The sequence below is a fragment of the Acomys russatus genome, chromosome 13 (genome assembly GCF_903995435.1).
Source record: "Acomys russatus chromosome 13, mAcoRus1.1, whole genome shotgun sequence".
Taxonomy (NCBI): domain Eukaryota; kingdom Metazoa; phylum Chordata; class Mammalia; order Rodentia; family Muridae; genus Acomys; species Acomys russatus.
The window spans coordinates 17,974,820-17,987,460 of NC_067149.1; the positions used below are offsets into that span (position 1 = coordinate 17,974,820).

At 54.9% G+C, this 12,641-nt stretch overlaps 1 protein-coding gene across 1 annotated transcript in view; it reads right to left on the reverse strand.

The window, feature by feature from the left end:
- Nucleotides 1-12,641, reverse strand: part of Plxna1 (plexin A1) — a 45,614-nt gene that overhangs the window by 8,761 nt on the left and 24,212 nt on the right. The window contains exons 10-23 of the mRNA XM_051154894.1: nt 11,114-11,314; nt 9,375-9,471; nt 9,108-9,301; nt 8,834-8,985; nt 8,632-8,752; nt 8,288-8,424; nt 6,969-7,136; nt 6,647-6,740; nt 6,047-6,286; nt 5,804-5,947; nt 5,209-5,443; nt 4,084-4,226; nt 3,346-3,602; nt 3,169-3,235 (exon numbers count right to left, since the gene is read on the reverse strand). Of these exons, the coding sequence (XP_051010851.1) occupies nt 3,169-3,235; nt 3,346-3,602; nt 4,084-4,226; nt 5,209-5,443; nt 5,804-5,947; nt 6,047-6,286; nt 6,647-6,740; nt 6,969-7,136; nt 8,288-8,424; nt 8,632-8,752; nt 8,834-8,985; nt 9,108-9,301; nt 9,375-9,471; nt 11,114-11,314 (2,250 nt within the window). The remainder of the gene's footprint in view (nt 1-3,168; nt 3,236-3,345; nt 3,603-4,083; nt 4,227-5,208; nt 5,444-5,803; nt 5,948-6,046; nt 6,287-6,646; nt 6,741-6,968; nt 7,137-8,287; nt 8,425-8,631; nt 8,753-8,833; nt 8,986-9,107; nt 9,302-9,374; nt 9,472-11,113; nt 11,315-12,641) is intronic.

Consider the following 12,641-nt stretch of genomic DNA (forward strand, 5'->3'; position numbering starts at 1 on the left):
CCTTCTCTACGCCTCATTTTCCTGTCCCATGACAGGCAGAAGGTAGGGCCTCCGCGTCCCCTCAACCCTGCTGAAAAGGTGCAGAAAACCGTCCTTTCACACAGGGGCAATGGAGGAGAAGTGCAGCTCAGTGAATGAGGCAGGGCAGCAGCTTCCTATCTGAAGGAAAGTCAAAGCAGACCTCTCCCCCAGGCCACACACTTCACCTCTAGCATAAAAGCTGCAAATGATAGAGTGTTGGTATTTTAAAAAAACAAAACTTGCCATATACTTAAAATACACACACACACACACACACACACACACACACACACACACACACACACACACACACAAATGTGACTTCAAAGATGAAAGTGCCTGGTCAAGCAAGATGTTTAACTTGTCAAATAAGTGGCAGTCAAAGCAGTGTGCCCTCTGTCTATATATACTCAATGGCAGTGATGGTGTCATGGCACCCAGGCCTGGAAAGATTCTGAAAATCAGCACATCTTATGCTGCAAATGAGCATGCCTGGTCAGCTGTGCTCACTCTGGAAGCCCACAGCAGACAGCTGGCTGTGTTGGGGAAGAATTCAGATTCCCCCAATACCCTCTGCTAATGTGACAGAGGACAGTGAAAGTGACAACATGGTGTTCACACTGTGGAACATTATTCAGAGGCCAAGAGGGCAAACTGTGTGTGCCAGCTTACCTGAAAATATGGGCCTAACATTACCTGGGGTAGAAGAGGGGGTGACGTATGAGGCAAAGTGCATGGTGTGAGGAGCAGGGCGCAGCACCAGGACCCGCTGTGAAAAGCACTCAGGATGGGCGGGGCCACCTACAGCCTGGGAGGCTGGGGTGGGGGAGAGGTACGGGAGTGTCATTTAAGCCACAAGTACAGACTAACATGTCAACGTAGCCAGAACTCAAGACAAAAATTTAACAAGACTTGTTCTTCTACCTGTAAACATTTGCTTTAATACAGAAACCTACCTAGGATAAATATTGATGGCTGTGGCCACCAGAGTTGGGCCCTGCCCCTTTATCTCACAAGTGCGGTTGACAGTGTAGTGACAGGTGGGCAGAACAGCTACCTCCTCCTGTGTTCTAGTCACCTGTATCTGTGGGCAGGGGATGGGCTCAGACCACGAGGCCTTAGACGGAACCCACACACTCTGCTTTCCCTTCCACCCTCCCCAGTCAAACAGCTGGGTGTGTGGTCCAGCTATGCTGGTCAGAGGGGTGGTTCTCCTTCTAGGAAGGGGGCAGTCATGCTTCTGAGTGGGTCACGGCTTACCACACCTGCATTTCGGTGACAGCTGTCCACTGCATACTGTGGTCAGTAGCTGACCACAAGCAGCTGACCCAAAGGAAAGCACAGTAGCGATGCAGGAACCACATACCTCTGTCAACAGACACAGGTCTGCAGTCACAACAGCAATGCAAAGGCATAATGGAGGATCCCACTTGGAGGGCATCTCCACAGCAGTAAATTCAGAGGCAGAAATTATAAAGACGGTGCAGTGGAGGGTGGGAGAGGGACAAGGTGTGGTTTATGAAAACAGATTTCAGTTTTACAAGACAGACGGTACAGACGGTGGTGGCAAGGTCTGCACTTTACAGCTATATTAACTCCAGTAACTTGTACACTAGACACCCCGAAGGCTGTAGCACGAAGGTCATAGTTTGAGGCTAGTGAGATGACTCAGCAAGTAAAGGAACCAGCTGCCAACCCTGCCAACTTGAGTCTGATCCCTGGGACCCACATGGTAGAAGAAGAAATCCTGCAAGTTGTTCTCTGACTTCCGTATGTGCATTGTGGTATACGCCCACATAATAATAATAATAATAATAATAAAAAGTAATTTAAAAAAGTTTAGAAGGTAGTTAATCCTGTATTATGCATTATTTTGATCCAGTAAAATATTTCTTAAGATTGTGGCATATTTAAAAGAGACCAACTATTGAGCCATGAAAGGTGGATGAACCTGTCTGATGAGTGAAAGAAACCACTCTGGAAGGCTATGCAGAATGTGACTCAAGCCCTAGACTCCAGAGAAGGCAGAGCGATGGGCAGGAGGAGGGTCTGCTGCAGCTCAGGGAAAGGAGACACTGAAGCACTCTAAAGCACTCTAAAGCAAATGCCCACCAAGAAGCCCAAGTGTGGCTTAGTGGCCTCAGGCACAAATGCCCCTCCACGAGGCTGTTCCAGATGTCTGACGGGTTCCCCTCCCTCTGCCCCACAGTAGCAGGTGCAGGGCTAGCCCTGCCAGCTTCCAGAGGCAGCCTGCCTCCCCACATGGTAGCAGTAGACACTGCAGAGCTGGCTCAGGATCTAAGGCCCAATGTGGGTGAACTGCACTCGCTCCTCGGTGTGGAGAATGAGGATCAAAAGGGGTCAGCACGTGTCAAGACCCAGCATGGGCACAGCTGCTGGAGTGCCTTAGCCTTTGCTCAGCCTTGCTGCTTCTGCTTCACCGAGCCTGCTTTAATGAGCATGTAAATAACTGTCCACAGGGCGCACTTCCATAGGAGATGTGCCCACTAACTATCATGGGGGCTGCTGTGCACACATACCCTCTTCTCCCCAGCTCTCTCTGTGCCATTCAGGTCACTTTTCTCCATCTCTGGTTCCCAGCTGTCCTGCCTCACTCCTCAGAACCACCCTGGTTTCTTCCTCACTGCCATATCCTATCTACTGGCTCTCCTCCCACTAAGCCGAGGCATCCCACCAGGGGTCTGTTCTGAGCAGACCAATGTGCCGCCACTTCTGGGCCAGACAGTCAGAACTCAGCAGCATCTTCCAGGGGGAAGGACTGTCCAGGGCTGGCAGATTCTGCACCAGCCCCATCCTTGCCCTGTTGCACTGCTTGTCACTGAATCCAGAGCACTGGCTAGGGCCGACATGCATGGGTTATACTCCCTGGGCATGCATGCATCCCATTGGCCATGAGGTCATGCAACTGTGTGATTACTGAGACTCTTTTTTTTTTTGATTACTGAGACTCTTAAGTACAGGCAACTAGTTCAGCCAACCAGCCCCCATGGGACCTGCTGAGGCTCTGGGGGCTCTGGAGAGCCAGAAGCCCAGGGTGGACTCACAGCCCACCACTGACTGAATACACCCCTTTCTTCCATTCACTGGGGCCCTGAGGTCCGGCTGACCCTACACAGAGCCACCTACCTTGAGGAACTTATACAAAAGGAAGGTGAACCAGTTGGTCAGCATCTTCTCTGCCACTGACTCGGTCCTATGGGAAGAACAGCAGATGAGAGTGGAGTCATTTCTGCCATCCTGTAGGCACAGGTCCCCATGACTCCCATGGCAACCCATGCATAGGCCAGGCTTCCCTCATTGTACCTCCGCAACAGCAGCTTGGGATGGTTCTTGCTTTCCAAGTTCTTCTCGATGAGGTCAGACAGCAACTGCTTAAGCACACCCGTGGCATACTCCATCTCACCCTGCAGGGCTGTCATGATGAGTGAGGCCACATTCCCACGGTCACGCATGGAAAAGCTACGCTGGGCCTCCAGTGTACGGATGAAGGTCAGCAGGAAGTGCTTCTTGGTCAGCAGCTGTCCGAACAGTGTCAGCGACTTCTCCACATTGGCCTGCACCTGGAGGCACAGAACCCCAACAGCTCAGGCAGGGGAAAGGCCCCTTGTGGCATGGAGGCTACCTGGGCCTGGAGCACACAGGAGAGCCAGGTTGCCTTCATTGCACAGTGAAGCTCAGCATGTAGATCTCCCGAGAGACCCAGGCAGAAAGCCCCACATGGCCTAGCACAGGAAGAGGAGCCAGGGTTTCAGGCAAAGGGCAGTTATCCTGGGTGAAGCCTGGGGCACTGATCCATGCCTAGGGGCTTCTTCTTGCCTCCTAGTGAGCCACGGGCAATGGTGTCACCCAGGGCAAGCCACCTGTACCAGAAATCAGGCCCCTGCCTCAGAGCTCAGGGTCCCAACCCTGTGCTGGCTCCACATGGGTCTGACCTCGTACTTCCTACTTGGCCAAGCCTTGAAACGTCTCTGGAAGGCCATACCAGCCCCCATGCCGTGGCTGCCCACCAGCCTCTAGGGACCTCTAAGCTAGCAATCCTACCTCCATCTCCTTGAGTACAGGATGGTCCTCAATCCCAGGAAACAGCACTCGCATGGCATATGTGCGGTAGTCAAGGAATGGGATGCCAGCACCATCCAGGTCACTGGTCAGCTCATGGATGTCTGTCTGTAGCTCTGCAAAGGCTGTGACCAGATGTGGGGTCAGAGACGGCATGCCTGGCGCTCCCCTCCCCCTTCTGAGTCCCATCCTGCCCACTGTCTGGCCAGGATCACTGGTCCTGACCTTAAAAAAACCAATGTGCCTTTCTGTACCTCAATTTCCCTAGTTTAGGACAAAACTTCTCTCCTTCTGCGTGGGATTAACCACAATAGGGCAACAATGGCTCCAATATTGGGTGGGTGAGAACGGGAAGTTCTTTAGCCACGATCCAGGCCTGGGTGGAGCGGGAGACATGGCCATTCTCATATTGCCACTGCCTTATACACACCGTACTCCCAGGGCCCTCAGCACCACTATCTCAGTCCATACCACCTCTCAAGGTGAAAGAAAGCAGGGCAGAGTGGCAGGCCCTATAGAACATTCCAGAGCTGTGAGGTGTCAGTACAGGAGTTGCCCACTGGGCACCTATGAGGTGATCAGGAGTCAGAGGGGCAGGGCAGGCTCTGGAACACCTAGCAGGTATGGTGAGGTGCTGTGCCTTCGTCTCCTGGCTGCTGGCAGAGAAGGCACCACATACCCTGGACGTTCACACTCCCTCTACAGGTGGGAGCTAATAGCCTCTGCTGTCCAGCCTCAGCTCGTGTCTGCCTCCTGTCCACCAAAGCTGTCCACAGGGCAGGTACCCAGCTAACCATGTGGCCATCTGGGCCTCTCAGGGGCTGAGCATGGTCACTTGCACTCTTGCCTACTATGTGACATGCAGGGACGTGGGCATTCTCCCTGTGTCCATTCTACAGACCGGACAATCAGGGCACAAAAGATTAGGTGGCATATCCCCTAGATTACAGCTATAGAAAAGGTGGTCCCTTCACCAGCAGGATGAGTCTACCACCTGTCACCTCCCTGGGACCAAGCCTGTTAGTAGGAGCAGATGGGTTCAGTGGTGGTGACTGTCTCAGCAACCACTGTCCCCTAGACTCTTGCCCTACAGATCTCCTTGCTGACCTTCCTTGCACTCGAGGGCCACGCGTGACTCCAGGTTGTCCATCTGGAGCTGCAGCCTCTTGAGGGTGCGGTCAGCATCCCGGGACTTGCGTTTGTAGGCAATGAGCACAGCTACGATGACCAGCAGCAAGAGGCCACCCCCTCCACCGATACCCACAATGGCTGGCAGTGTCAGCAGGCTGTCCGAGTACACCTGGAGCATACCAGGTGAGAACTCGAAGCCCCCAGCCCGCACCTGCAGGACAGGACAGAGATGATCAGAGGGTACTGGCTCCTCAGAGCTTGAGGCCCCTGTCCAACAGCCCTTAAGCCACCCCCAGCACCTGCCTGTGGCCAACACAGGTGACACGAATGGCTAACAGGTGCAAGGTGCTGGAACACAGGCCGATCAACGGCTGCGTAGTCAGCACACATGCACTCAGCAGTGGGACCGCCAGCAGTGAGAGGGGCTCAGAAAATCCTTGGGGATTTTCTCAGAGGTGGGGTTGCTTAAGTGGGGGGTGGGGACAGTAGGTCAGGAAAGTGGTTCCAGGAGACCACAGCTAAGCTGTGACAGGGACTGGCCCTGTGCATGAAGGCAGGTTGGTGGGCGTACCGTGATTTTGTGCTGCCCTGTGAGGTTGGGTGCTTCACACAGCAGCTGTGTCTCAGACACAGTGAGGATACAGGGTGTGGAACCAATGAGCACCGTGTAGTTGAGCCGGGAATTGCCAGGAGCAGGTGGCACGAGATTGCGTCCCTACAGGGGACAGAGTGAGATGAGGGCAGTCCTGAGGTCTCGTCCCCAGCCTCAGCCCATCAGCCTCTGCAGCAGGAGCTCACAGTGGCTGAGACCCACCTTGAGAATGAGTGGGGAGCTGGGCTTCAGCTCCAACAGCCCAGTAGGGCTGAGAGGCTCCAGTACAGGGTCCGGGTAGTAGAGGAATGAGGAGCTGTTGAGGACCAGCAGCGTGCGAACATTGTCCATGATGAAACCGATCTCATCCGGCCGCTCTCCCAATTCTGGTGGGCTGCGCTTTGGGTTGTCTATAGACGGCGCCCGGCACACCATGGTGGTGTCATTGTACACCATGCAGCTCTGGGACACAGGCACCAGGACCTCAGGCCAGCCCTCCCATTGCGGGTCAGCTACCCAGTGACAGCCCCACCCTGGGAATGGCAGCTCCCTGTGAGAACGGTCTAGGCACTAAGGAAGCACATGTTCAAGATGCCCGTTCTCTGCAGGCTGAGGGCCAGACAGACCAGAGGCCAGGGCTCACCCCTAGCTGACCACTTCCTCCTCAAGACCTCAGCACAGACGGGTAAGCATGGGTAGGCAGAAGCAGGGGTGTTAGCAGCAGTAGTTATCGACCCAGGAAACACCCATATGGCCAGGAGGGGGGACAGCAGAGCAGGACAGAGTGAAGGAGGGGGTCGGAGGCACAGGGCATCCACTCACATTCTCCCTCTCAATGCCTTCATACTTGGCCCGGATTCGAGGTTCACGGACGGTGGCCAGATTGGTGCCTGTGACTGTTAGAAGGGTCCCACCACTAAAGGAAGAAGAAAGGAGACAATGCCCTAGGCCTAGAAGTACGAGAGATAGACAGTCTCTCCCTGTATGAGCAGGTGGGTCAAGGCTCAGTCAGAGCACTTCTTGCCAGGATTAACTTCCTTAGAAAGCTGCCACTGAGTGAGCCACCATGGAGCACCCAGAAGAGGCACTCCCTGACCTACATTGGGGAACGGCAGGTGCTCCTGGCTCCACACCAGGCTCCCACCTGTTGATGCTCCACTCGGGGTCGATCCTCAGGATAGTAGGATCTTCAGTGTAGTTGTACTTCACCTCAGGGTTGGAGAGCTGGGCACGGTTGATGTTGATTACAATAGGGGCGCTGCCAGGGGTCTGCCCAGGCGGTGTCAGGCAGCGGATCTCTCGAGAGTTCCTCCTGCGATGGGGTCAAGATGAATGAGGGCATGGGGAAGCAGCATGCCAACACATCAGCAACATTCCATGGTGGCTGAGCACTGGCTCCCAGGGGAAGGCCTGGGCCTCCCTCAGAAGGCTAATGTGAGGACTACTTTGGCTCTTGAGTGGCCACCAGTGTCTGGTCCTACCCTGAACCCTGACTGGCCCCTCTCCTTCCACACCTTGAATCTCACCTACACTTGGCTCTACACTGCTGTAGTTCTTGATCTCCACCCTACTCTCCTCATGACAACATCCCTAAATGCAGATGGATGAAATGGATCCTGCCTACTGCTCGCAGGAGATCCTGCCAGGAGACCCTGGCCAAGCCTCTGTCTTCTCACAAGTGCCAGATAGCCATCCTCGCCCACCCTGCCAGGCTCGCAGTAAGTACACCTTGCAGGTGACAGGCTATTGCTCTGGAGGCCAAAGAGACTAAACTACACGCCTGAGCCTTTCCACATGTCACCACTGCCTTCCCCAGACTCCGAGCAGAGTCCCACTACCACCAAGTGCCTTGAACAAGCCAGCTCCCTCTTTCCTACTGTACATATACCTGGAAAACACTCTGCTCCTAGCAGCAGTGAGCTGGCCTGGGGCATGGGGTCACAGGTCACCTTAATTAGCAGTCAGCAAGGCAATACCTGCCCTGCTGAGGCCCGGCCCCTTGGCTGTGTCACCTTACCCTAGAGGCCCCACAGCCACCAGGCTGCAAACACCAATGATTAGCCTGATAACGGGTAATTACCACAGGAAAATATTTAAAGGGCTGTTCCATTATCATCCTTAATCTAAAATTATCCACTTCAAGCCTTGAGGCTTTTGTTAAGATGTCTGTTTTCTCTATTAAACTTTTTGAAAATACTTTTTCATTTTGCTTGCAAGAGAGATGCTCCCCTTTCGTTAGGAGAGACTAGAGTGGAGGCAGCAGGTAGTACCCACTGAGGCCAGGTCACACCCCCTTCCTAGTCTGGTGGCAGGCCTCCTATCTCCATGGCAACCTTTTCTGCCTCTAGGTTTCCATAGTGATCACCCCAACCAGGTTTTCTATATCTGTTGCCCAGGCAACAGGAGGGGACAGCAGAGCCAGGAGGGAAAGCCCTGTGGCCCCTGACTCCTCTCACCCCGTACCAGGAGAAGGAGCAGGGCCGGCCGCCGATGGACACAGCCACATCACTGCCTGCGTTCAGATGGCTTCCTTCAATGCCAATCCAGGTGCCTCCGGACAGAGGGCCACGGGAGGGGCTCACACGGTAGAAGGTTGGTGTCTGCAGGAAGATGACTTGTTAGAGTGCATACCCATAGCATCTGGGCCCCTTACAATCAGTCAGCCCTGGGGGAAGGGGTAACCACTCCCTTGTGACTGGGCTCAGCCTAGGTATGGGCAACAGGGGCAATGTCCTGTACTAGAGTCCAGGCCTACTTTTGAAGGCCTGGGGGCAGCAAGAAGCAGAGGGCAGTGGGGTGGGGCTTACCACAAAGGTGAAGCGCTTTGGGGACAGGGCTCGGTACTGGAGGGAACAGTCCCGCACACACACCTCCACCAGGGCATCATGGGCACGCAGTGTGCTGGCATCTCCGATCTCACAGACAATCCTGTGAGCATGGTAGGGCTCAGCACCACAGAACCACTCCCAGGCCACCTAGGCCTTCACCACCCACCCTAGCCTGCCTTACTGTTCTGCGCTGATGTACTCGCTCTCCACAGGGCTGCAGAGCACCTTGCCCACGTGCACGCCTAACCGCACATCCTCGAACCGGAGGCCCAGATTCTCACCGGTGATGGTCAGTCGAGTCCCTCCCTGTCGAGGGCCTGTCTCTGGGGACAGCTGCAGGAAGGCAGAGGCTGGGGCGGACACAGCAAGGTCTACCATGCCAGGTGAGAGGAGGCAGTGGGTGGGTTTGCAAGGGTGGGGCTGGGCAGATACTGGACTGGGTCTCCAACTCCTACCTTGAGGATCTTGGGGTCTGTGCAGCGGCTGTTGCCATGGTGGGCATGCATCCAGGAGGTTGGTGAGTCAGCTGGGCAGTGGTGGCGCAGGGAACAGCGGCGTTCAGCTACGCACCAGCCACATTCAAAGCGTGGGTCTGCCTTGAGGCAGAGGCCACAACTCTGGCGCAAGGCTGGGCACTTGTAGAGGTGGGCTATGAAGGGAAGGTTGGTCAGCGTGGACCCATACATCATCCGTCCACCCAGGCCACCAGCCCTGCTACTCACCCTGGATGTTCTGGGGGTTGTCAATCACAAAGTTGCCATTCCACACAACTGACAGGTTCACAGGCAGGTCGCTGACATCATTCCCTTCATAGGAATACTGTTGGAAGCAGGCACAGTGGTCATGCTTGGGCTGGTGGGCCTCTATGCCACATGGAGGATTAAGGGCATCTGGGGGCCCTCAGCACCTCTGAAACTGACTACTGAATGAGCTTGCCTACACGCAAGCTGGACTAGAGCACATACAGGTATTCTGCCTGTCTCTCCACATGGGGCTTCTTTTCTGGCTCCACCAAGTTCTATCTCCTACAGCCAGGAAGAAAGCACATCAATAGCCAGCCTCCATTGTTAACCACCAAGGCTGTCCTAGACACTGCTGCCAATACCAGGGCAGTCTTGCCTGAGCGGTGCAGTCAGGCGTCTGGGAAAGCAGGCCTAGCTGAGCCCAACAGCATCAGGAAAGCTCTGTGAATATCAGTCTTTGTCTGCTCAGGCCAGGACTTGTGAGGTTTGAGGCATTTGTGACCCTACATCGGTCAAAAGACCTGTGTCCTGGGGACCGAGCACTGCTCCCACCTCTTCCTAGGCTGGCTGCACTTAGGCTAACAGCCCTTCTCAATGGCCGGGGCTAGGCTTAGCTGCGTCCACTTACTGCAGCTGATGACCTCAGCTCTGTCTTGTGTTTGGGCAGAGGCAAGCAGCTTGGCATCTCAAAGGGGTGGCTCAGCAATTCATCACTATTTTATCTGAAGGAATTTAATTGGATCCTATCAAATTTCCTGATACCCTCTCTTCCCTTTAAACACTGCTGAAGGGAAGATAAATGGGGGTCTGCAGAGAAGGGGACAACAGAGATGAGGGATGGAGAGACACAGGAAGCTGAAGCAAGAAAAAGGGGGTAGTAAGAGTCAGAGGGGAGTGTGTGTGGGGTGCAGGCTATGTGAGGAGCCAGTAAGTGAAGGACGGGAGGTGACCAAGAGGCGGGAAAGGGTAGTGTGGCCTTCCCTGCTTGGTAGAGTATCCACTCTGACCCTAGTTCCTATCCTGTTTGATAGACCAAGGGAACCAGGGGGTGGGGACAAGTAAAGCCTTGCCAATAGCCCTGTGTCCACATGCCCTGCCAATCTGGGCTTAATCCTGTTCCAAAAAAATTCATTACCCTCCTGACTATATGCTTTCTGGACACCAGGAAAATGAGGCCTGCCAGTAGTCAGCAAGCCAGTGGAGAGCTCAAAACCTGACTGAGGCATCCCGTGCACATCCAGAAAGGGCTTGTTCTATAAAGACCTCTGCTCTAGAAAAGTCCTCAAGGCCAGACTTGCTGAGCTAAGTGACAACTCTGGGAATGTCACTGTGAGGTATGAGATTTCTACCATAGGTTTTTCTCTCCCCCATCCAGCAAGGCCACCTGCTGATCTTCAAATGGCCATAGTGGGTATAGCTTCTGTTTGTGGCCAAAGGGCACAGGCTGTGCTCACTGTATCTGCTGTGTCACCTGTACTCAGGAACTTGATGGGATAGCCCCACCACCAGCCCACTCAGCTAAACCACCCACACTTACCCAAGGGCTCAGTGGTGGCCAGACAGCCAGCAGAGCCCACAGACCTTCCTAGGACACATCTGGGCACATAAGCCATCTTGGCCTTTCTTTGCTAACACACCAGGTCTGGGACTGGGTGGACAATGGCCCACTCGAGAGCATGGAGCACCCCACCTTGCCCACCCGCCTGCTGTTTCCTCACCGAGGAGTTCTGGCATTGTAGACTGGAGCTGTTGAAGCGCAGCGCAGTGACACGGGCCGGGCTGCCTGGGATGTGGAAAAGGCACTCGTACCCTCGCTGACCTGACTGCGGCTGTGGCAGGTTCCGTGCGGCCAGGGTGATGGGCTTCACCACACCCACTGGCACATAGATGTGGGTAGAAGGCAGGATCTGGGGACAGTCCTGAGGACAGCAAAGCTCTGGCTGAGTTAGGTCTGGTGGGCAGCGAGGGGCAAGTTCCACTATGTCCCAGGCTGCAGTGGCTCACAAAGCCCAGGCTGTCTGGGTCACCACAGGGACAGTAGTCTTCAGGTTTTGCTCCCACCAGGTTGTGGCTGCAGAGAGGCCGGCATACTCACTCTGGCCATATCCTAAGACCCCACCACTCACTCTGGGGACCACAGGTACCCCATCTGGCCCACAGCTGCACAGCAAGAGCCAAGAATGGGGTGCTGGGGTAACAGGCTCTCAGCTGGGAGCATGTAAAAATAGCCTGGGCCCTGTAGAAAAACATGCAGGCCCCCCGTCCCCCAGGGCCAGGGTTTCAGCAACAATAACTGATGCAATGCCCAGCTTGCTTGCAGCATGGCTGGCAGCAGCCTCAGGAGGAGGCACCCCGTGGGAGCGTGTGGAGCAGCTTTAAATAGGGACGCTGAAAACAGGCCTGATCCCTGGGGACTGCCTTCGCTCCCAAGATGTAGGCCCAGGATCTCCTCTACGGGGCCTAGAAGAGCCTGAGCTCTAACTCAACCTCTCATGGTTTGACCGCAGCAGATCTGGGAACGCTCAGTGGGCAAGCCTGTGGCATGCCCCAGTGTTTATTGGCCACCAGCCCCAACTCAGGTGGGAGCCCTGGTGAAGACAACTGTATGCAGGGCCACACCCACACCACTGTTTCCCCTACCAACTGAGGAGCGCCTGGTAACCATACCACAAGACTCAGGCTGTGATGGGCCTCAGCTGAGAGAACAGCCATCAGCTTAGGCTCAGCCTGCCCTGGAGCCTGCAACAGTCACCCGGAGCTAGGCTTACCACCCACCAAGAATAACATAGCAGGCCCAGAGCCCAGCATTGCTCACTACCCCTGCAATATCCTTGTATGAGCACAGCAGGCAGAGGGCAGATATGGCTTGACTGGAGCCTAGCCAGATCCTCCTGCCTGTCCCACTAACCCAACACTGCCCACTGCCCACTGCCCTCCCAGCTATCAATCTGCAGGCCACATTCTGGATGGAAGGCTGTCTGGTGTAGCTTCCACCTCACCTAGCTTCCTGCACCCTCTCCAAGCCCAGCAGCGTATCGTCTAATTATGAATTCCAGAACTCACAGGCCAGGCTAAGTGGGGCTCTGTGGGACACACAGGATGGAGCTGAACTAATTCCACCAGCCACTTGGACCTGGCCCTGCAATAGGAAGTCATAAGAGTCTCTGGGGTCATCACTGGGCTGGGGAGATGACTCCAAGTTAAGAGTACTGGCTCCTCTTCCAAAGGTCCTGAGTTCAATTCCCA